Below are 23,662 nucleotides of genomic sequence, written 5' to 3'. Positions count from 1 at the left end.
CCTGTGAGATTTACTTCAAAAAACAAGAAAGCTTCTGTCCTGTCAGGAGGTTTTGGAACAGGTTTTTAGGGCTTGGGAACGATTGTGTGAGAGCGTGTTAGCGCCGCACAAGGAGTTGAGGCCGTCGATTTTTTTACCACCGTGAGTTTCAAGTGTTGCCTGAATGCTGCCAGCTCCAGGAGCCCAGCTAGCGGTGCGAGAATGGCGAATTTTCCGCTAGGGAAAAATACAACTAATGCAACGTGAGGGTCGCTCGCCGGTGCTACGAGCAGGGCAGAAGCCTAGGCCGAGGGGGAGCCCCTGCCCGCCCGCCGGGGGCGCGGTGCCGCCGCGACGCTCCCCGCCGCTCCCCCCGCCGCCCGGGGCTGGCTCGCCGGCGGAGCAGCGCGGCCGAGGGGCAGGCAGAAGTTAACTTCCACCTGCCCGGCACCCGCCGCTGCGCCGGCGGCAGGAGGCGGGGGCGGAGGCGGAGGCAGGCGGGGCAGCCGAGGACCCGGCTCAGGCAGGCTCTGAGGGTCCGGCCGGCTGTAATTCCCCCCTAATCCCCGCTACGGCGGCGCTTCCCTGGCCGAGCCATGTCTGCGGCTTCCCCGCCATGCCGAGCCTAGCGGGGAGCGGGAGGACTGGCGGCCGGGAGGCGCACAAAATGAAGACCCTGATGGTAAGTGCATTGTTGGCACTGCTCATCCCAGCTCCGGCGGCGGGGAGGAGAGGAGCGGCGCGGAGCGGAGCGGGGCTGCCCCGGGCACCCTGCGCACGCCCCAGCCTTCCCCGGGCTGCATCCCCGCGGCTCTTCGGGATCACGCGAAGGCGGACAAAACCCCGGGGGCGGCGGCGAAGAACTTTCCGCCTGCTTTCTTTTATTCGTGTTGCTCGTGTTTTGGGGGGTTTGTGTCTGTGTGCGATTGAAGGAGCGTATAGAAAACCAATCTGCTTAGAGGACGAGGCTGGAGGTAGCTGCGCGGGGGAGGGTTGGGGGAGCGCTAGGATCCCCAACACTCGTTAAAATGCACGAATGAGATGCCCGAAGGGGGACGGCTGCATGGGAACGGGAGGCGCGGCGGAGCCGGGTACCCAGAGCGGAGAAGAGGCAAGGAAGCAGGGCTGGGGGACAGGGCGGGAGGCAGGGAGCGGGCCGGCCAGGGGCAGGAGGAGGAAGGAGGGGGTTCCCCACTTCTCGCACTTTTGCCGTGTCTCTGGCGGCGTGAAACTTGCGGGTGCCGCGGGCGCCCCGCTGGCCCCCAGGGCGGGAGGAGCCCGCTGGCCCCGGCGCTGAGCCGCCTCTCTCTCTGCCCCCCGCAGCGCCACGGGCTGGCCGTCTGCTTGGCGCTCACCACCATGTGCACCAGCTTGTTGCTCATGTACGGCGGCATCGGCGGCGGCGGGGGCCACCCGGAGCCACCGGGGCGGCGGCAGCAGGTGGCGGCGGTGCCCAGCCGCCCGCCGGGACGCGGTCAGCATCAGCCGGCGCTCCCCGTCGGGGCTGGCCTCCTGGAGGGCTACATCAGCGTCCTGGAGCACAAGGTGAGCCTCCTCCCGCGGGGTCGCCCCTCTCACCCGCTCTCGGGGCAGCCGGGGACCCCGCGCTGCCCCGTCCTCCCAAGGGGGCCTTGCAGAGCTCTCCTCCATGTCCTCTGCCAGGTGGCCCGGCCCCCGCGGCGGTGGCCCGGTGCCCGGGCGGCCGCGCCGTCGGGGCTGGCATCTGCAGCCTTCGGGTGCCGTCGCACCTGGCCCCGGGTGCATGGATTAACGGGGTCGGGACCCAGCGTCCAGCTTGAGGTCAGGCCTTTGTGGAGCGTTGGTTATCTCTTCCCTTGCCCAGTAGAAGATGGAGGGTGTTTTGTTTCCGCTGTTGGATGCTAGAGGTACGCTACAATTGTGTGTTTATGATGATGTTAGGAAGGGTTAAAGGAAGAAGTTTAGTTAGAGGAAGTGAAAGGTAGCTTCAGTAGGTAGGTGTTTATTCTTAGCTCATTGTGTTTTGGGAAACTGAAAAGAACTCTATCTCTTGCACAAATGACCTTTTCATCCTCCTCCTGGGAAGCTGAAGTTGTCATAGTCTCCATTCTAGAAATGGGGGGCAGCTCTTTAATGGTGAATAAAATGATGTCACTCCCCTTGACACAGGAATTACCAGGCTGGATTGTCGGACTGTAATACCCTTTCACCAGAGATCGGCAGGCTAAGCTTTTGTATATCACAGGACAGACGTAATGACATAAAGTAAGCGAGGTGGCATATCCATGCTGAAGAGATACTCGAGCTTCAGTAATTTTCTCAGAAGGCAGATTCCTGTACTACTTACACAGTGGTCTGTTTGTTGCATTTACCTAGAAGCTCCAAGGACCCCCTCTGTCAAAACCCCAGATAATGTTTTGTACACACACTTCTTGCAGTAAAAATTTTCTCTAAAAAATAAGCAAGGAAAGTGAGGATTCTCAGCTTTCTCATGTTTTCACATCCAGGCTGACATCTTTCTGAAAGATACGTTGTCAAATAAGTTACCGGGCTCAGTTTAGAGGTACTGTGTGAAGAGTACTGACTTTGATATACAGAGATTTTTATTGTTCCTTCTGGCTTCACTTTCTATGCAAGAGTTATCTGTAGGGCTCTTAACACAGAAAAATAGCTTGTGATGGTCCCTTGTAGGCTTTATTTGCTTTCTTACATGGTTCTCCTGGAAATTCTCAAATGTAATGTCTGTATAGAAAAAGCAGGTTTGGCCATGGGGCTTCCTACTGTGTGAGGTGTTCTCTTGCAATTCTTTTGTTCGTCTTGAACATGACTAGTGATGATGAGTTGTAGATATATATGCACACAGTTTTTGTAGCAGTAGTAACTGAAAGAGCATCTATGGCTTTTTTAGGGTGTATATGTGAGTAGCCCTCTGACACTGGTAACCCCTTACCATTGGTTTCTCCTGACTCCCAAGCACCCCTTGTTAATAGAACTTAAAATGACTGTTCTGTGTTCATTATTTTCCAGAGTAATTTTAATGTTTCCCTGTATTTTGGAGAAAACTGATCCTCTGGCTTTTTACTATATTGTAATATGGCCCAAAATCCACAAACACTCCATTTCTGAATTTCATTTCACATAGCTCATGCTTTACAGTAATAATCTGCTGAAGGTCTAGTAAGTTGTCCACGTAACTTCTGTGGGTCAAAAAGAAGATTGTGCAGTCCTTGCTGTGTTCCCAGCTTGCTTTGTTTTATTTTAATGCACATGAGATCATGCAGAGAGCTGTGCCACGGTGGTATGCAGAGCAGTGAGGACACTGTATTACCATAAGGAGATGATGGGGGAGAGAAGGTCTTTGACTCTTAATAGTGCATTTGTTTTAGTAATGTAACAAACCCATATATTTAACATGGATTTACAACCCCAGAATACATATGTTTCCTGCAGAATAAAAAACAGAGAATGCAAAAGATTGCAGGCATTAATGGTTTGGGAAAAGAAGGATGCAGCATCGGTGATGGTGAGAATAGGGAGAAAGACTGCAAGAACTGAGAAATGGTGAAAATGGAGAACCCGTTTTTTGGGTGGGACACTGATGAGTGCAGGGAAGACAGCTTGAATAGCAAGCAGCATGGAAGTCCAGCCCAAAGAGAGGAAATGAAGGAATCGGGGGGTGTTAAGGAGTATTAGGAGAGCTGCAAGAGAGCAAGATAAAATTGTGTAGCTGTGAGGACATGATACTTGAAGAGACGGGGAGGTCTGGAAGGAGATGAAAAGTGCATGTTGTTTGAGGACAACAGGCTTGGAAAGGTGAGGGAGGAATGACTTCAGCAATGGTACGTGTTATTTTGGTGGCACAGAGGTGACAGTGCAAAGTAAGAGAAGAGTGGATGGTAGATTTTTCACAATACAGCTTCCTTAGTTTCTCATACAGAATCTTGGGATTATCTGTCAGGTTGAATGACCTGAAGCTGAAGGACCGTTATACAAAATTAATCTGTGGTATGTGTTCATGCATGAATGGCAGTTAACAGTAGACTAAATGTCTAGATCATTCAGATTTAGGAGCTGAAACGTTCTTAACTTTAGAAAGACTTTTCTAGATCGCATAGTTTGCTTTAATAGGAAAACCTAGTTTCATATTTGTGGTGGTGTACCTATTCTGACGCAGTTACTGAGAGTAAGTATGCACATATATGTAGAAGCTATATGATAAGTACTGAAGTTATTATTAATCCATAATGACAGTATGAGTATTGAAACATACAGAAGCTGTGTTACATGGTCCTATAGACATTTCTTTTCAGGGATAAAATTTAAAAATTATCCACATTGTGAAATATCACGTATTACAAATGTCTGTCACTACTAGCAGTGCAGCTCATTTAGTCGTGGTGGGTGATCGTGTATGGACACTCTTTACCAGAAAATCAAGGCACTTAGTAAAGTACCAATGATTTTGAAATACAGCTTGCGCTATTGTAATCACCAATTATTTTCCATTTTTTATTTTCTATTCAGGAAGAATTGTAGTTCCTTGTCCATCCTGTCAAGATAAGCAGGCAGTCTCTGAGAATACAGCTAAAATACATAATACTTGTTTTACTGGGTTGAAGAGTCTTTTTGCAGGAATCCATTGTCACTTGATTAGATTTGTGACATTTTGTTTTTTTAATACTTTGCTTTCATGGTTTCTGCAAGCCCATTTTTTTCCTGAATCAAGCAGCACAGATCAGAACCCATGTTCTTAGCTTTAGCAGCCTTTCACCATTTTAGCAGTGCAAACTTCATTTTTGTTGAACTCTTAAAAAAAGAAAATTCAGAAATGCAGTGTATTCAGAGATTGGTGCTTGGCATTTCACCTCTGCATGTCCCAGAGCAACAGCAGTTGACAGTCATTTTTGATGGATGTTTGAAATGAATGAATGGTATCTTTTTTTGTTCCCAATAGCCAGATGTTTATGTCCTAAAAACTCTCATTTGGAACAGAAAACATGGTTTGCTGATAGTTGTTGCTATTGAGAGGTCAAGGACCGAAACGAAGTGAAGTAGCAGCTGCCCTTCTACTTCAACGAGCTGTTGCTTCCTGCAGAAGCACATTGGCAGAGTTTAGCTATTGCATCTGTTCTGCAGTTACAAAGGACAAGAGTCCCAGACTGTCAAACGAACATCTTTCATCCGTTCTTTGAGTGTAATCCTGAAATTACAGAGGTTTTGTCACTGGCACTGAGAGAAGCAAAATTATGCTGTTCCATGGGGAGGCATGGGGATAAGACTTTCTGTTGATTTATCATAGTGCTAGCAAGAAATTACAATGCTAATATTTTTAAAGCAATTACTGCATACAAATAAGAGACTGTTAATGAAAGTGGGAAACCTAGCACTATTCCAGAACTTGCAAGAAATAAATATTTCACCATTATATTACTATTCTGAAATGAATGTGAGAACATGTCTCTGGATAGTTAAAAAGCTTTTTACCCAGTATTGACTCAACAGTTGGTACTGTGAATAATATATGAGGTTTTCATGTATGTAATTGAATAATATTTCAAGCCATCAAGGATTTTGTTTCTTAGAAAATGAAAAAAATTATCAAAATCAATCTTGCAGTCAAAATGTATGATTTATTAGAACTACATTTAAATACCTTAAGAGAGCATTGAGATCAACATGATAATTGATCACAATGATTTCTTAATTTATGATAATGTAAATTATCATGTGCAAAGAAATCTTTGTGATCCCTTTAAATTAATACAGATCAGAGAATAGTGTAGTTGATGAAGTGTTTGAGGAAGACTTATTCTGCAAAGAGTGCTATAGCTCCTGGATCTCTGAAACACAGTAAGTTGTTCTGGGATGAAACTATTTTTTTTGAGGATAGTAAAATTTGTGCACTTCAAATGGGGGGGGGGGGGGGAATGGGAACCTTGCCATGTTTTGTATTCTTTTTCATAAGTATTAGATAGAAAGAGTTTGGAATTTGAATTTTTACCTAAATTGTTAAACCGTTGACATTTTTGGGCTGAATAGTTGGTGGGGGGTGTCACTAAACGAGCCTTCATATCTAACTTAAATGGACGTGGGAAGGAATTAAATTAATTTGAGGGTTTTAGTGTCTTTCAAATGAATTTATCACAAAATCATAAGGTATATTGCAACAAAACAGCTTGTCTTGCCTGTGGTGGGATTGATCCCACTGAATTGAAGAAAACCTCGTACCATGATTTCATTACATGTTCCTATTTGCCTCTGAAATTCTTACCTGCAAAGGAAGGAGCATAAACTTCATTACACAATTATTTGATGGAGCTTTTGTTGTGTGAGAGATCCACAAGGGGGAGACTTTATTCTAGAATAACCTTGTGGGGGGACGCTTCCATCCATCGGAGATCTAGGCAAGATGGGAGTCCAAAAAGCCCCTTGCTCAGCGTTGTGTTGGCTTCTTGGCTTTTTTTTTATTTTGAGGTAGTGTAGTTACCTTTTATGCTGATAAGCTATAGGTTTATTAACACCCTTATAAAGTTGACAGAGTAAAAAAGCCCCAAATGTTAGTACCATGAGTCAGAGAATGTAACTGAATAGCCAGACAATTGTTTTACCAGATTTACCCAACATTTGAATAATGACTATCTTGTGCTTTATATATTCTTGCTTTTGAGCTATTGTAGTAGTGTGCTTTTTCAGCCTAACAAATTGTAATACAGGATTAATTCATTTTTATGACCCTTGTCTAAAATTTGTAGCAGCTTCTGTGTGCACTAGTTGATAATACTTAGTGTGAGGTACAGAGTGAGCACACAACAATGATAGGAAAGAAGGTACAGTTTTCTGTTTTCCAGGTTGCTTGGCTCCTCTACAAAGAACCAGTAGTCCTAGCCTGGCACTGTTCCTACTTAGAATATCTTGAGATATTTTCAAATGTTTACATAGAAGTATCAGTTAGCTGTTCAGTTTATGCATTTATTTTTTGAAAAAGGCCATGTTCTGTAGTTGAACATATTTTTTGTAGAATTCTGATTCCAGTGTCTACATGAGAAAAAACACAAATATTAGCTATCAGGCTAACAAAAACAAGTAATATTTTAGTTACCACTGTGGCCTAATTCTTTCTAAAATAAGTGCTGTTAAAGAAGAAATGTTAACTAGTAGAGGTAGTGACTGCAGGCAGAGATCAGGACCTGTTGCTTGAAATAATTGTCTAAAAAGAGTACAGGTACTATTAAATATTCAGATGCCCCTGAAAATTGAAAGATGTTTGGTATGCATGGTGTTTGGTAATACATGGTGTTATTACATTCATTCATATAACACGATCCATAAAACCCTACCCAACTACAAACTATCTCTGTTCTGATCATTTTCTGGTTATTGAGAAGATAAAGGTGAGTAAATCATAGTCATTATATGGAAAACAGAGAGAGTATTGGAGCTTATACCAGTTGAAGATCTTGCCCCATGTAATTTGTGACGTTTTGTGGTGTAGCTTTATTCTTTCGTAGAAACTGAAGAAAGAAGGGTTATTTCAGAGACTGTATCATAAAAACTTGATGATTGATTTCAGTACAAATGTAAATAGTTGGTAGATGGTTAGGTCAAGACAGTGCAGAATTGTGGTTTAATTTTCTCACATTTTAAAAAAGTCGTATCTCACAGGAATATCTGATACCATAAATTGGTCATAATAAGTTATCTTGTTTTTACAACTGACTGAGACAAAGTACTTTTTCTTTTTTTTTCTTCATAGAAGAAAAATTGCAGAAGCATGAAGATGTTTTTATTTATTTTGCGCTTCTGTTTTTTGATTGGTTCTGGATTATAGCCTTTATCCTGAATTGTGAAGAACAAGTAAATATGCTCTTTCCCATTTTATGAATATCCTATACAACCCATTTTAATAAGTGGGTGCTGTCTGTTTCCCTTGTCTGCTTCCCTATCTTCTTTTCTGAACGTGCAAAATTCTTCATTTGATGGATATGCAAAATACTTCCAGGCAGGGAATTGGTGACACTTTGTCTGCTAGTGAAATTTGCCTCTCTCTCATGCAAAGCCCTTTAATTTTTTTTCTTTTCATTTTCATCATTAGTTTAAATGACCACATTTATATTTCTAGTATTTGCTGAAGTATATTATATTTGATAACCATTTAAAGTTACCATATTGTGCACTTTTTTCCAACAGTCTTTCACTGTGAGCATTTTAGGCTATTTTCATCTTCCTGTGAAGACAAAGTGTTCCTTTGAAGGGTTTTAATCCTTAGTGGAAGCAAGTCTGAACTAAATGAGATTTTCAATGACAGGAAATGTAATTTTTGTTCACAGCTGATGGATATCTCTCAATAGAATTCCTTAAGTTCTCCCTTTCTGCTTGTCCTGGGGCATAAGTGGATATTGAGTGTCATCCTAACTATGTGATATCCTCAGCACAACAGACTGCAGGTAGTTTCCGTTTCCTGGTGACCTTCCTTATTAGTTTAACCTGTATTGCTCAGTAACGCTCTGTATGCACATCCTTGATGCTGAGGTGGCATTGATAGAAAGAACTCAGTGTATTAATTGAACTTCTAATTAGGGCAATTATGATCAAATCAGCAGTCATTTGGTGCTGATATAAGCAGATGTGACAGCACAAAAGCTGCTTTGAAGGAGAGGTGAGACACCATGACGCTTCACCTCGTTGTTTCACCTCATCCCTAAGCAATCTCCATTAGTCATTACTCTTTTGCTCTGATAGTTAAAGCTTAAAGCGTTAAGACCAGGTCAATTACTGAAGTTTGCTATCAGCTGTAAAAGCAAGCAGTTCAGAAACTGCTATTAATTGTTCTCTGTTCTCATTCTGAAAATATCCAAATACAGTTAAGAGTAAGAGTCACATAGCAAATGAGGGGACAAGTCAAAGCTGAACCCTTCTGCATTCAGAGAGTCGGGAGAAGTGGAGCTCTGAGGTGCCCCTTGATGATGATATGAAAGACAGAGTTGGGCACTGAGGAACACGTACATATTCCTGTAGAGACTATACCACATGTGAACTGACCTTAGGCAAATCTGGTAATGCTGTTAGTACCTGGACTGTATTCAGAGAGGCATACAATGTCAGGGAAACACTATGTGTACATTAACTGCAATTAGGAATACCTAGATTCTTACTGGAACCTTGTGAGAAAACTTCAGAACAAGATTGGGTTATTTTAAAACACAGAGAGAGCAAACTGATACACTTAATAGATCACTAGTGTATTTTTTCATGACGACAGTGAATACTATGAAATGTTCATTGTCCAAGAAGAGGAAGCAGTAATGAATTTATATGGTATACAGGCAGTATAGGTTAGGTTTTCTTAATTCAGATATAATAATCTGGGCAGTTGTAATTAACATGGAACAAGAATATATAAATGTTTACTTCACTGTCAAATACAACATGTTAAGGATTTATTGCAGCTGTAGAAAAATACCCATTGCAGAGTGGATGGCTTAGTAAGAAATAACCTGGAAGAGGAGAATGTTTCTCAGTGAACAGTCAACACATTTAGAATATGCATTTTTGTTTAGCAAATACTGTGTTTTAATTTTAGTATGTTATTAGCATCCTCAGATATGGGCAAGATGTTAATATTACAGAAACAAAATATTCTGTAATCTTTGTACTGTTGGACCAGTATTAAATTAGTCTGTATCTTGCCCTCAGCTATAGCAGGTCATAAAAGTAGATGTAATAACACTCAGCAGAGCATCAGTCTAAGAGTTATCTCTAAGGAAAAGAAAAATTCAACAGTGCAAGTTTGTGCAAATGTACATCTGTATCAAGCTATGTGCACAGGAAAGTTAAAGGACTATTGTTATGCTTAAGATATGGCTCACTGAGAAATAGGCTTCTAGAGACTGCATTCATCACCAAGCACATGGTACTTACCAGTCTGGCCTCTTAAGGTTAAAACCTTTTCTCCCATTTTGAGACACCAGGCTGTTTCGTAGATAGTGACGTGAATTACATTCAGGCTCTTCACCTTCTAAACTTTCGCACTTGTATGGCATTCTCTGTGGATGGACCTTTTTTCTTCTGTTTCAATGAAATTCATCCTTGTGACTCGTATGAAACATAAGCATCTGAGGAAGCTTATAACTGAGGTAGCAGGAAGGTAGCATGTGGTTACGGGCTAATAAAATGTGACACAGCGATCCCAATGCTAGTGGAGGCTGGGTCAGTAAGTCTGGGTAGTGTAGTTCGAGACAGGCTTGTTAGCCTGAGTTTGAAAGCAGAATAGTCACACTGTGTCTGAGCAAGTGACCCAGACCTTTGGCAGGTACATTTCTTGTGGAGCTGGGCTGGCTCTGCACTGTGTTTTCCTTGGCATTGGGGGTCAAGACAGGCTGAAGCTACGCATGGTGCCTAGGGAATGGTGGTAGAGACATGCCCTAAACATTTCTGGATGATTCTCAAGTGTGGTGCCAAGGACTGAAACTGCATCTGAAATATTAGCTGTTCTTTAACTTTAGCCATCCAAACTATATACACCATGTATTTGCAGAGATTGAACATTCAGCCACAGCAAAGATATGCTTAGAAAACATTATGATTTCCAAGACTTGTCTGTATTCCTTATGAGAAAGCTTTTGGCCAAATGCACAGCAGCAGTGCTCTCCCAGGCTTAGCCTCAGTCTTTATCCAGAGTGCAGAGGCTCACAGGGAGTAAGTATGTACTGTTGTACAACTGGTGCTGTCCCTTTCCTGCTCTGCCCTAGCTTTCGGTATGGCATCTTTGTGTCAGTCTTTCAGACACTTGGCTAAATTTTATCCTTGGAAATTAGAATAACAACAAATGTGCTTCAAAATTTTGTTGCTGTCCATTGTTCCTGATGCTGTGGTGAAAGGGTTCGTTTCACACAGCATACTGGTTGACTCTGTAATAGGAGCATAAAGCCTCAAAATACAGCCAGTGGTCTGACTGCAGCTGCCAGAGTGAAGCAGTTAATGTACTTTCTCAGCTACCTGGGCCAGGATAATTGTAGATGAACTCCTTTCTAAGAATGAAACATAACAATATCCTTAGTATTTTGTTTAGACAATTTCTGTCTCAACACTTAACACTTACATTCAATAAAATGGTTATTATTGATGATTATCCAAAATACATTTTACAAATTGAAAACCTATGGCAAAGTCACCGCTGTTTCTGTTTGTTCATCTACTTATGTATTCTCTTTGTAACACTGCTCCAGATTTCCTTCTGTTTTTAATAGTGATTCATGAGCCCTACGAAGACTGAGACAGTTTGTTATAATATTGCTCCCATTATCCATGAGAACTACCTCGGACATGAATGGCATTATACATAATAACCAGCACTTCAGTAAGGGTTTTCCCCTCTTGCCGAGCGCCAGCTGACATGATGTCTAAGCATATGTCTATATGGGATTTTGCCAGCAGACAGGAGTGTGCGCTGCCCTCCCTTTGAGCTGGTCGGAGATGCACCAGCTTCGCTCTGGCAGCTGAGTAGCTGCAGTTAGCATGTTGCTAAGCCAGAACTAATAAGCTTGACTGAGAGGCAGGGTTTATTATCTTGGGCTCAGCAGTATATTTGGTGTGGTTATATAGCTTACACCACAGAGCTTCTCTGCATCCTACAATCTTGACACACAGGCAGAGCTTGCTTGTGGTTGGTTGTATGGAGCATGGTCAGTATTTGCTTGCATCTCCCTGCAAAAACCTGCTAATTCATATCCTAATGGTTTCCTAACCCTGCTCCAGAGGAATATATTCAGTCCTGTGCCACACCACCAAGAAATTCCTACCTAATACGATTGCAGAATATAACACAGCCTACAGATTTATTGTACTATTGCACACTTCTCAGTGTTCAGTCAGAAGTCTTACTTATATACCTCACAGTACTCTTGTTGCTTAAATTTTGATTGTTAGATTGCCACATGCTTAGTACACTTAACAAAAAAAGACTTTTTTTTCAGCATTTCTCTTTTGTACAGCAGCCTAATACGATAGATGCTGTTGTGGATCAGGTTTTCAAAATCTGAAATGAGACCCTAAACTAAGTTCACAGAGCATGATTTAGTCATCTAAGTCACCATTTATGATAAAATCTGCTGTTTTCATTGGGCATATACTTATCAAAGAAAAATATTTAATTGCTTTGCTTTAGAAAATCATGTTTGAGAATGAAACTAAGAGGTTTTTTGCTTGTAACATGGCTATTTCTATATACATACGTTATTTCATTTATAATGTTTGTGTTTTCATTTGTGTTTTCTGGTATTCTTACCATGTATATTTCTTTGGAAATGTTGACAACTGTCTTTATTTTGGTCAAGAAGAATTTTTGCTGATAAGTTATTTAGTAATATCTTCACTAATGTAAGAGTGCTGAGCCTTAATGTTACTCTTTCCGTATGTAATTATCATATTAATAGATTTAATTTTGATTTATCTTTTTTAATTTTTATGAATAGCCAAAAGCTCTGTTTTTTTACAAGTAGAATCTAAACCAGAGCTGATTCTTCACTTTCTCTGTATCTGCTTTATGTCTTTGTAGCAGCGCAAGGAAGTGATGAACCTAGTTATAGATAAATTGAATATTCTTTCTCAGGAGTAGTGTTGGTGTATCCCTGATGGTTTAAGGGCATAAATGAGGTACTTTGTGCAGCTGGCAGATGTGGAGGAGGGATATCAGGGCCAGGAGGGTATCTCTGGTATTAATGTGTCTGATTTCTTCCAGCACAGTGATCCCTTTTGATCTGCAGCAATTTGTGCAATACAGAACAGCTTTCAGGGTATCTTTAATTATGCCTGTGGACATTTTGGCCTGGAAAGTGAAATGAGGGTTTAGCATCACCTTTCACTCCCAGCTGTGCTGATTTGAAACTTTGCACAGCTTGTTACCCACCTGTAAGTGTAGCGATCATGTTTCTGCTCTCATGAAAGGCACTGAATGTGCAGCAGCCTGGGCTTCGGTAGAAGGTGCAGCCGGCTCTCAGTTTTTCTGTCAGAGCTCTCATTGCTCTCAAGATGGAATAGCAACATATCCTATATGTACATATCCATATAACCTGTAATAGCACATATCTTCAGATCAAACCTAGATTTGAGACAATTCACAGGACCTGAAAATCTGTCTTTGAGGTTTCATATTGATACGGAGTACAGTGAAATGGCTGAGTTAGAAATAGAGTTTATGCTAAAACCAGACAGAGCCATTATGCTTATATCGGTGCTCTCAGACACATGTAGAATAAATTGATTGATGACAAGATGCATCAGCTTTATTAAAGTTTCTCAGAAATGATTTTTTATAATTATACCAGTTCCTAGGGATATTTTTCAGTGTGTTATGAAGATGACATATCCTATTTGTAGTGCATAATGTGAAAAAAATGGTTTTAACATGACAATTAGTGTCCTAACATTTGAACTTTCAGGTGTGATTGTAATTTTCATGCTCTATAGCAAATAAAAAAAAGAATAATTCTACTGGAAGGTGCAAGAAATGATCTCAGCCATGCCATACTAAATCCAAGGACCAACAGTTATTTAAGTTCTCCAGACTTTAAAATTGAGGGCATTGCTCACAGAAGTGCATTAAACCTTGTGACTGAGATCAGAGGTAAACCCAGCTATAACAGAGCACTGTGTAAGCCAGTTTAGCTGAAATTGTAGTCCCATTGCCTCTTGACTGTGGATGGTGAGGTTGCATCTGCTTGTCTTTTTGTTTTATTGGAATCGCTTTTTTGTGTACCAGTCTGCACAAAGCACTGACACTTTGAAATTCAAAAGAAAACTAATCTGTAAAAAAATAGTAAGCTTTATAGTTTCTTTTTGTTTCCCTTGGAAAACAAATAGATCTGTCAATTATTTTTTTTTCTTTCATATCCTGTACTTTACGTCAGTAAAACTACTGAAAATTACATTACATTGTGTTTATTAGAGTTGTGCTTCTGTGCAGTAATACACGTAAGACATCTTATACTGCCTTAAGGATTAAGTTAAGCTCCTTTGTCAAGCCTGTTGGTATGGCAGGACTGTTAATCTTTAACTGTCAGAGTCTAGTTAGATCCTTCTTTAGACTGAGGCCATGTCTAAGTGCAAAGAAATTAAAATGAATCAACTCTCCTAGTATTTACGCCTTCATATTATTGCACAGAGCAATCAATAAAAAGAAAAGCTGTGTTAGACATACATATTTCTATAAGAAGATTGCATTTCAAGCTCTTATTTAGCAGCATCATAATTTGCTTTATGTTTATGCTTGTGAAATATGAAGACAAAGTTGACAGAAGGTGTTCAAAATATTAAAATCATGAAAATAAGACATGCAGTGGGTGACAGCTCATTGAAAGGAGGACAGGGGAAACTTTGTAAACCTACATTTCCTAATTAAAATTCTGCAGAGTTGTCTACAGTATGTTCATGTTTTATTACATCAGTAATTACTGTTACATTTTCCTTTCAAATTTCAACATTAAGTCACAAAAGAAGAAATGTGCTATAGTTGCAGCATATTTAGACAAGGCAAGACTTGAAACAAAACTGTATGAAAAGAATGGTAAAGCTGGGAGGCAAAGTTAATTTAATTGTGAAAGATTAAAGCTAATATTTTAGACCCACAGGGTATGAAACTGGTAGTAAGGAACCACAGTACTGTGCCATACGTAGCAAAGGCTAACGTTTCACTGTGGATGTCTGTACTGTTTAATTAATGTTGTCCTAGCTAAAACTTGTAAAGAGGAATTTTTAAATAATTATTTGATAATAGCCAACTAGTGCAATTTGTGCAGATATTCATTCAGAGTGGTAATGTGCTCATCCAATGAAGTGATACAGGTTGTATGTTGAAGCAGTAAGCTTTTGGGTGTGGTAGATACCTAAATTATACTTTTCTAATCAGACTATATTTTTTTGAAATAATAGGAAAGGAAACCCTCAACAAGTAATGATTTTATTTTGGATTCTCTGTCAAATATAGTTTCAAGTGGCTTTTTTTATATTTTACACACACATAATTTTCCCATTTTCTGAAACGAGATTCCTTCCCTCAGCTCATTAAATACTTTGTACTTACATGTCACCTTGTTTCTGAGGATCTGCAAGTGCTGTAGAAGCATTAAATGGAGACTCCTGTCTTAAAGTACAGGAGCATTAATTCCGATACATAGGAGGATAGTGAAACAAAAAAGTTGAAGCCATAGTTTTCACCTTGAGTGTCCAGCAAGGAATTTCAGGTAGGAGTTTGAAAAGTGCTGAAGTGTTGAAAACCGAGAGGACTCAACCTTGGGATAGGTGCACGAGTAATCACTTGAGATACCTGACTTCCATGCGTGGCTTGGAAATGAAATTTCAGACCTTGTCCTATATAACACTGAAGCTACTATATACGGTGTATTGGGAGAGTTATGCACCTGAAATGGATTTGAGCTACCTATTCTGCTGTGTAGAGCTGCCCAACAGAAAAATACTTAAGTGCACTTTCAGTCCAGCCCTTCTGCTTGAGCAGGATCATGGTGGAGAATGGTTTAACCTGGATAAAGATAACAAAAAAGAACGCAATTTGTGGTCTTGAGTTAGGGGTTTTACATGGAAACGGTGCATAAAGCATTTGAGTTCCTGCTCCGGAAGCTGTTAAAGCACATATTTTGAGAAGCATATAAATTGGAGGTTACAGCCTTACCTTGTAACTTTCCAAAGAGCTTTCTAGTCTGTTTTACCAAATTGTGTAAGTCCCCCAACTTCATCACATGTGGCAATGTTAGATGTCGTGCAAGGCTGCCAGATTTAGCCCCTGTCAGGTTGTAGTCAGACACACAGGAACAGCAGTCCTTAACCGCAGATCTAGTTGGTGCCTGAAGGAGGCTTTTGAAGACCACACTGCTCGTTTTGGCTTTCTGGTTCTGTCCAAGTGTCATTAATTATGTCTGAGACACTGAGATCTCACTCTGAATTAGTACACAGCACTTAAATAAATAACCTGATTTTCAGAGCATGTTGAGCCACATGCACTTTGCAACAACTCTGGTGATTTTGGGCAGGTTAACTCTTTAAGCATGGTATCTGATATGCGTGCGCACTATTTTGGGCTCTAATAAACTTCAGTGGGGCGTGCACATACAGCCACTGAACAGCATTAAGTAGGCACCCTTGGGTCCTTGGGGAAACTGTGTATTCATCATACTGGCACCAACTACTTAAGTTCATTGATTTATTATGCCTTTAAAATATTTGGTATATATTTCGTGTTGTATTGTGCATTTGAAATCTATTATGTGGCATTATATTAAAAATATATTTGGTTTAAAAATTAAATACATTAATTTCATTGATAGGGAGAAGAATCATGATAGCACGGCTCGGATTTCTCTTTGCATATTCAAGTAATCCCATCATATTTTAGTGTAAAGAAAAATTAAAATCCTTGCCTGACTGCAGAAGACAACTAACAAATAGGATGACTTAAAATGTATTTGAATATAGATGTGCTTGTATAGAGTACCTGACTGATAGTTTTGGAGTGAGAAGTCTATCACAATCATGAGAACAGTTTGGTAAGAGTAGGAAAAGATCTTTCCATATACCTGGAAAGATCATCTTTAAGAACAAAGGTAGGAGAAGTCTTCAGACTGCCAGCTCAGTCCTTAACCTGTCTATCAATGCTGATCCAGAGATTCCCTGGACATTGAGTTGTGGCAAAATCTCTTGAGGTGTGACTATATTTGATCTAGTAGATGAAAACAGTAGGTCTGCTGAAATTCTGTAGACTGTAAGGGCATCCACCATATGCTTAGTGTTTAGATAGCCCTTGGGCTTTTCTGCCTTAAATTTGCAAAGTCTGAAGAGGAAGTACAAAAATTATAAACACAAAGATGCAGATACAAAAAAATTCAGTTATTTTCTGTATAGCAGTAGTGACATACAAGCAACTGGGTACAGAAATATAGGATTTATGGAGTATCATCTTTGAAAAAAATGAAGGTCATCTTTCAGGCTTAACTTTTGTTAACAGTTGTGTACAACTGAAGTCTTAATGACCTCAAGTTTTTTTGCTTTCTGTGGATTAGGAGTAAATATTTTTCTCTTCCCTTTCAAAGGGTAAAAACAAAGATAAGACAATTCTGTTCTTCTCATTTAATTGGGAAAGTTGGAAAAGAGAATTGCAAGTAGTGAATCCTGTTATCATGGATAACAAAACTGCAATAAAAGCTGCACTGCACAGCTTTCACTCTGAACCATTCTGATCAGGCACTGAAATACACATATTCCTGCCATAACATTGTAGCTTAAGCTAGATACATGACTCACAAATGGTGAACCCTGACAAATAATCCATCAAGTGATGTTGAGACTCTGTCAGGGAAGGCAGCCTCAACAACCTTTTTTTCCCCTCCTTTATTGTAATCCATCAGTTCTTGTGCATCTACTATCGGTCTTGTACTGGCAGACATTCTTCTGACTTTCTCTCTCTTTGTGTTTCTTGGGAGAGCAAAAGCGTAGCATTGGGTAACTAAGGCCATTGCCACCTGCTGCTTTGCAGAGCTAGGAAGAGGCGCACAAGGTCAGGAAGCACTACAAATGAAATACTGCTATTCGAAAAGCCCAGTCTTGCTTCTGCTAAAACTCTGTGGAATCCTCCCCTGAAAATCAGCAGAAGCAGGATTAGTACCCAGGTCTGCAGCCCAATCAATTGTTATTAGCAGAGGCTGTCAATGCTGCGGGCACAGGCTTGCAAGATGTTAAGCATCAGCTGCTGATCACCTAATAGAGCACCTCTCTTACGTTGGCACATAGATATTTCCTGGTTCTGCTTTGAAGTGTTGAAGTCTATAGATCAATAACATTTGAAGACGGAAGGGGCAAGCAGCATGCAAGGTCAGGCCCTCTCTGTCAGATTCATACAGATTAGGGAAAAGAGTGGGAGGCTGCAGTCCAGGGCAAATAATTTTTAGGTCCCAAATACTTCCTACACTGGACATCTTTAAAAATCTTTGTATATGAGTCTCATTGTTAAAGAAGCACAAGAACTTAGAATACTGCAGAAGAAATCGGAGCCATGGTGTTAATACAGAATTGGGATAGGGGAAATAACTATATTATTTTCAAATATATTTTTTGGATTCTCTGTGTTAAAGGATGACAGCCATAGGAAGTGACAGTTGTTTTTCTATCAACAGGTCCAGGTTTTAATAAAATACAGACTTTGATGATGCTTATTGTAACATGTTACTCTGATAGTGTCTGTGCAATGACTATTTGTGAGGAATTCCTATTTGAGGGTTGATGTTTCATGGTCATCCTCACATCTGAGGAAATCTGTATGGTTTTATGAGTGATGCCAGCGTTACACAATTGAGGGACACTGAATGTCTGCCTTTTCATTCTTGAAACTAGCCCTGAGCTCAAGTCCCAGTGGTGCCCTGAAAGGCCAGAACTGCTTTTCATAAACCACTGACCTTTCTTCTTGATTATCTTTGTGAACTGGTGCCATCTTTCAGTTAATAGAACTTTGTAATCAGGCAGCTAAGAGGGATAAAGTAGAAGTGACAGGTTTTGCTGCTGGTTAGATGTTAATATGAGTCCTGAATGCCTTTTAAATATGTTATTCTAAACCTGAGAAAATAGAGAAGAGCATTTGTATGTATTAAAACGGCTAGGAAAACAAACAAAACCCCCATCTGATGAGGTTAAAGGATGTGTCACGGAACTTGGAACTGGAGATTCAGGTACAGAAACTCTTTATGAATGCAGAAATACAATGCCTTACTAGACTTTTGTCTGCTTTTTGGGGAGACTTAGCTACTTTAAATATAAATCTTGCTTGTAAATATTACTAGACCGCAACTGACTTCTGTTTTGGTTCTGTAGTTGAGACTGAAAGAAAAATTAAAACACCAAAATATTTCTGGAACTGGTCTGTATCACTTTCGGCCCCTGGTGGGAGTTAGAGCAGCTCCATGCTCTCTTTAAATTTATTCTCTCCTTTTGGTATTATCCTTTGTTATGATAAACAGAATAGTTCAATTCTGTACAGTTTGCTGCAGCCTATACTAATGGCTAAGGGAAGGGTTGGTGTGAAGCCATCCTTGGACACTTCACAATGTCTGCCTACTTGAACGCTCCTATATAATATTTTAGAAGTATGAAATGGCTTAGTGTAAAATAGAACCAGGCTAACTAGTCTTAGTTTGAAACCTCTGGATACTGAAACCTTTGCATTTCAAGATGAATGTGTCTGGATGTGCCCCAGGTTTCAGAGTGCCCCCTCCCAAGAAAATTGAGGCTCCACATCCTGAGATGTTACAGTCTTTCCATCAGTAAGGCATGTGGTTGGTAACTTTGTAGAAGGCATCAGCAGTGTATTTCAGGTGAGGGCTGAAAAAGCGGTGATGAAAGCTCCATGTCTCCTAACCTTGGCTCTAGCTGCTTTTCAACACTCAGCTCTCATTCCTACAGAGGCTATTGAGAAACAGTGAAGATGTAGAACAAATGCTGTCAGCACCCTCATCTGGCCACAAATTCAAGAACCCCGAGGAGTGCAAAGCAAATTGTTCAAACATTTCTCTAAACACTCATGGCAGATATATTCTTCTAGGAGTGATGTTTTCTACAGCACCTCCTGTGAAACGGTGCTTACCTAATGCTTTGTATTGAGAGCAGCATCTAAAGAAGGCAAATTACAATTGGCTTTAGTGAGTGATGTTTGGCAGTTCATTTGCTTGCTTAATATAGAAATGAAAATAGTATGACATTATGTGAGAAATACATTTATTCAAAGCCGTACAAGAAGTAGACTGCTACAAACAGACCTTGCTGTTGTTCCCGGCAATGGACTAACTGGCTCTGAGGGCAGTGCAAACAGGACAGAGTTACAGAATAAGGTGTTTATTTATGTTAACATTATTTCTTTAAGCCTTCTTGCAGAGCAGGCTCTGAGGTGCCTGGTGCTTTCAAACACAGGGCAAGGAGACAGTCCCGTTCTGTTGATTGTTCTTTTAACATGATAAACCTAGCACTTGCATAGCTATTGCTAAAGTACTTTGAGCCCTTAGGGTGAAGAGTGGATCAGTATTATGACTCATTTTAAAGATGAAATGCAAAGTGATAATTTCACTATAAACTAGGCAGCCTATGGGTTTGAAGTATTGTACAGGGCTGCTTCTTAGACTGAAAGGCAGCCTGCGTTGTTTGCTTGGGGACTGTTTCCTGGCCAGTGGCAGACCAGAAGGATCCTGACAGGTGATTGAGAGGTACAGCCTGGGTAGCCAGAGTAAGACTTACTCAGTTCACATCTGTACCCACACTTGCTGTACCTACTGCATGTCTGCTGTGATTATTTGACGAAAGGCAGCAAATTCTTATTTGTGTAATGGGGCTGACTTGCAGCCATGAAATGGGATAGAGAAGTGAAATCAGTAGGGTTTGTGTGACAAGGTGTGGGTGGGTGGGTGGGTGGGTGGCTTCTGTGAGAAGCTGTTAGAGGCTTCCCATGTGTCCAACAGAGCCCATGCCATCTGGCTCCAAGACAGACCTGCTCCTGGCCAAGGCTGAGTCCATCAGTGACAGTGATTGAACTCTGGATAACTTATTTAAGAAGGGCAAAAAACTGCCCAACAACCTGCAGCCAGAGGAGTGAGGATGTAGGAGAGCCACAACTCTGCAGACACCCAGGCTGGGAAAGAAGGAGGGGCAGGAGGTGCTCCAGTGGAGCAGAGATTCCCCCCGGCCCGTGGTGCAGCCCCCGGCCAGGCCGGCTGTGCCCCTCAGCGGTTCACGGTGGGGCAGATCCCCACTGCAGCCAGGGGGGACCCCACGCCGGAGCAGGGGGTGCCCGAAGGAGGCTGTGACCCTGTGGGCAGCCCGCGCTGGGGCAGGGTCCTGGCAGGGCCTGTGGCCCCGGTGGAGAAAGGAGCCCAGGCTGGAGCAGGTTTGCTGGCAGGACTGGAGCCCGTTGGCTGGGGCAATGCGTGAACCGCAGCCCGTGGGAAGGACCGACGTTGAAGTTCGTGGAGGACTGTCTCCTGTGGGAGGGAACCCAGGCTGGGGCAGGGGCAGAGTGTGAGGAGCTTCCCCCTGAGGAGGAAGGAGCGGCAGAGACAGTGATGAACTGACCGTGGCCCCCATTCCCGTCCCCCTGTGCCGCTGGCGAGGAGAAGGTAGAGAATGTGGAGTGAGGTTGAACCCAGGAAGAAGGGAGGGCTGATGGAAAGGTGTTTTAAGATTTAGTTTTATTTCTCATTGCCCTACTCTGATTTGATCGGTAATAAATTAAACTAATTTCCCCAAGTTGAGTCTGTTTTGCCGATGATGGTAATTAGTGAATGAAAGGCTCATTGGGAGAGATCATTATCTTTTCTCTCCCCTGTCCAGCTGAGGAGTGGAGTGATAGAGCAGCTTTGGTGGGCACCTGGCATCCAGCCAGGGTCAGCCCACCACAGGTGTTTTCACTTTTGTGTTAAGCATTTGCCTTACAAAATTGGTAAGTCATTAGGTGCTGAGTGCAGGTGAAACATCCTCATCCTTGGAAAACTTTACAGAAAGCATCACAACCAAGTATGTGTATTTTGTATGTGATTGTCATGTTCTTTTTTTGTGGAACAATTTGATGGTGTTAATTTTTTTTTCACCCTGTGTGGTATATCCAACTGCAAAAGTAGCAGGCATTCTTTTTCACCTTTGCCGTTTAATCCAGTGGTTTGTGTGCCTTCACTGGTTTTGAAGATATGGGGGAGGGTACACCAGATTCTGTATTTTCTTACTGATAAAGCTTTTGGAAAGGTGATTCCAGCTATTGAAATGGCTCCATTGTGCCAGTTCAGATTTGCATTTCAGAATGTTTAATCTCACTTGCACTAGAAGTGAGGATATGGATGGGGTATGTAGTGTTGGGATATGGGATATAATTCACCTGTAGCAAATTTGTGATACATGGTGGATTTGGTTTAAAAAAAGAAACTGTTTGTGCTTTGAAGCCCAATGATGACAATATAAATTAGCTTTTAGCTATATCGTAGCTATCTGTACCTCAAATTATTTTGTGATGCCAGTGCTGAAGTGGAACATAGTGAAACATTTGTTCTCAAGTCAGAGAAGCAGCTCCTGGGTCTTCTTTCAGTAAAGGTTAAATTCTGTATTGGAAGAATCGTAGTCTTAAAAATGCCAGTTGTTCTTTATATATCTCATCTCAGTGTGAATTTTTTAAAAAATTTTTTTCCTGGTTGTTAGTTCCTTATCTTGTTGCATCTCAGTGCAGTCTGCTGCTGTGTATTCAAATGAAATATACCATTAAGATACATAACACTGAAAGCCTCCATTCTAAAGTCCAATGAGACACATTTTCTCTTTTACTAGTAGATAGCGATAATGTAAGTCTCTAATCTCATTAGTTCTAAAGAACCACCCCATAGCGCTTGGGTGCTTTAAAAAAGCAAGCAGTAGAAAAGAGATGATTAAGTTTGTAGAAACTGGAAAGAAAATGTTTCTTTTGAGGTAACAATACACTTACACTAGTTCAGTATTAATGTTCTGGAAGACAGTGGAAGAGTCTTTGATTCTGAAGTTAATTTGCCTGTGTCCTGCATAAGAAAAACTTAGTATTTTGCATTAGTATGTTTGTGATACAACTAGAAAATAGCATGTTGATATTTTTTACTATTTGTAATTCTTCTTACTGTCTATTCTTTATGCTGTTTATCTTCCCACCCTCAATGAGAGGAGTTGGCAACTCCATTCTTGGTTTTAGCTGCAGTGTTTATGATTATTCTCAGGTGTGTGTTGCTACTCTTGGCAATTACAGAAGCTATCAGCTCTTCATAGACATGTTAGTAAGTAGCATTATTGTTTTACTCAAGCATTTCAATTTGACTGATGAGTACATCTATATGGTTTTTGCAAAAGTCTGTTAAATGCATTTATTTGATATTCTGATATAATTGCCTGTGTTTGTGTTAATGCTATTTTCTAGAAGATTAAGCATATGCTATAGAATCTAAATTCCAGGTTTTGAGAGAAAAGTGCTGATGATTTCAGTGTTTGATTTAGATAGAAAATTAAGCTTGATAAGGGATAGACAAGAAGCAAGTGGTAAGAAAATAAATGTCAAATCAGCTCTTCGTGTATTTGTTACTCACCTGAGCGATTTTACTGTCTGGTTTGTAGGTCCTTCCTATGCTTCTGGATGTCACAAGTCTCTTGTTCCTTTGTGCTACTCTTAAATGTAAATGTCATCCTAAGTTTGTTTGTCGGCTTGTTTTGTTGAAAACATGGAAAAAGGCTAAAAGGTCAAACACATTTATCTTAATCCAGATTATTTTCAGTAATTGTATTTTTACTCCTCATTGATTCTAATGGGACATAATGTAATACATGTGCCCTAAAATCAATGTGAAATACAAAGTACTATTTATAGAATTATGAGTTAAAAAAGAGAATTTCCCATTATTATTCATGTAATGCTGTATTTGTTTTATCAGCTGCGCAGTATAATTTATCAGATATGGTACATTGCATCCCATTGAAATCAGAGAGAAATGGATATGTGACTATTCAGCATGCTCATTTATTGTAATGTTTTGGTTATTTAGGGCTGCTAAGGGTTTATTATTAGCAAAAGTATATTTTTGTGTGTACCGCAGTTACCCTGAAAATTTACCAGGTAAATTACTGCTCAAAATGGAATAATTTGCTGTAGCAGCATTTCTGATAG

General features: G+C 40.9%; 1 protein-coding gene across 3 annotated transcripts in view; it reads left to right on the top strand.

Annotated features, from left to right (window-relative positions):
• Positions 1 to 364: 364 nt before the first annotated feature.
• ST6GALNAC5 (ST6 N-acetylgalactosaminide alpha-2,6-sialyltransferase 5) overlaps positions 365 to 23,662 on the top strand; it is a 74,228-nt gene continuing 50,930 nt past the window's right edge. For 2 of the 3 annotated variants that reach the window (XM_055724760.1, XM_055724759.1), the window contains exons 1-2: positions 365 to 661; positions 1,303 to 1,524. In XM_055724760.1, the coding sequence (XP_055580735.1) occupies positions 596 to 661; positions 1,303 to 1,524 (288 nt within the window). In that variant the 5' untranslated portion in view covers positions 365 to 595. The remainder of the gene's footprint in view (positions 662 to 1,302; positions 1,525 to 23,662) is intronic. The other variant, XM_005437402.3, reaches the window with a different exon arrangement.

Source organism: Falco cherrug, chromosome 12, assembly GCF_023634085.1.
Source record: "Falco cherrug isolate bFalChe1 chromosome 12, bFalChe1.pri, whole genome shotgun sequence".
NCBI lineage: Eukaryota > Metazoa > Chordata > Aves > Falconiformes > Falconidae > Falco > Falco cherrug.
This window is presented reverse-complemented; position numbering and strand designations above follow the sequence as displayed.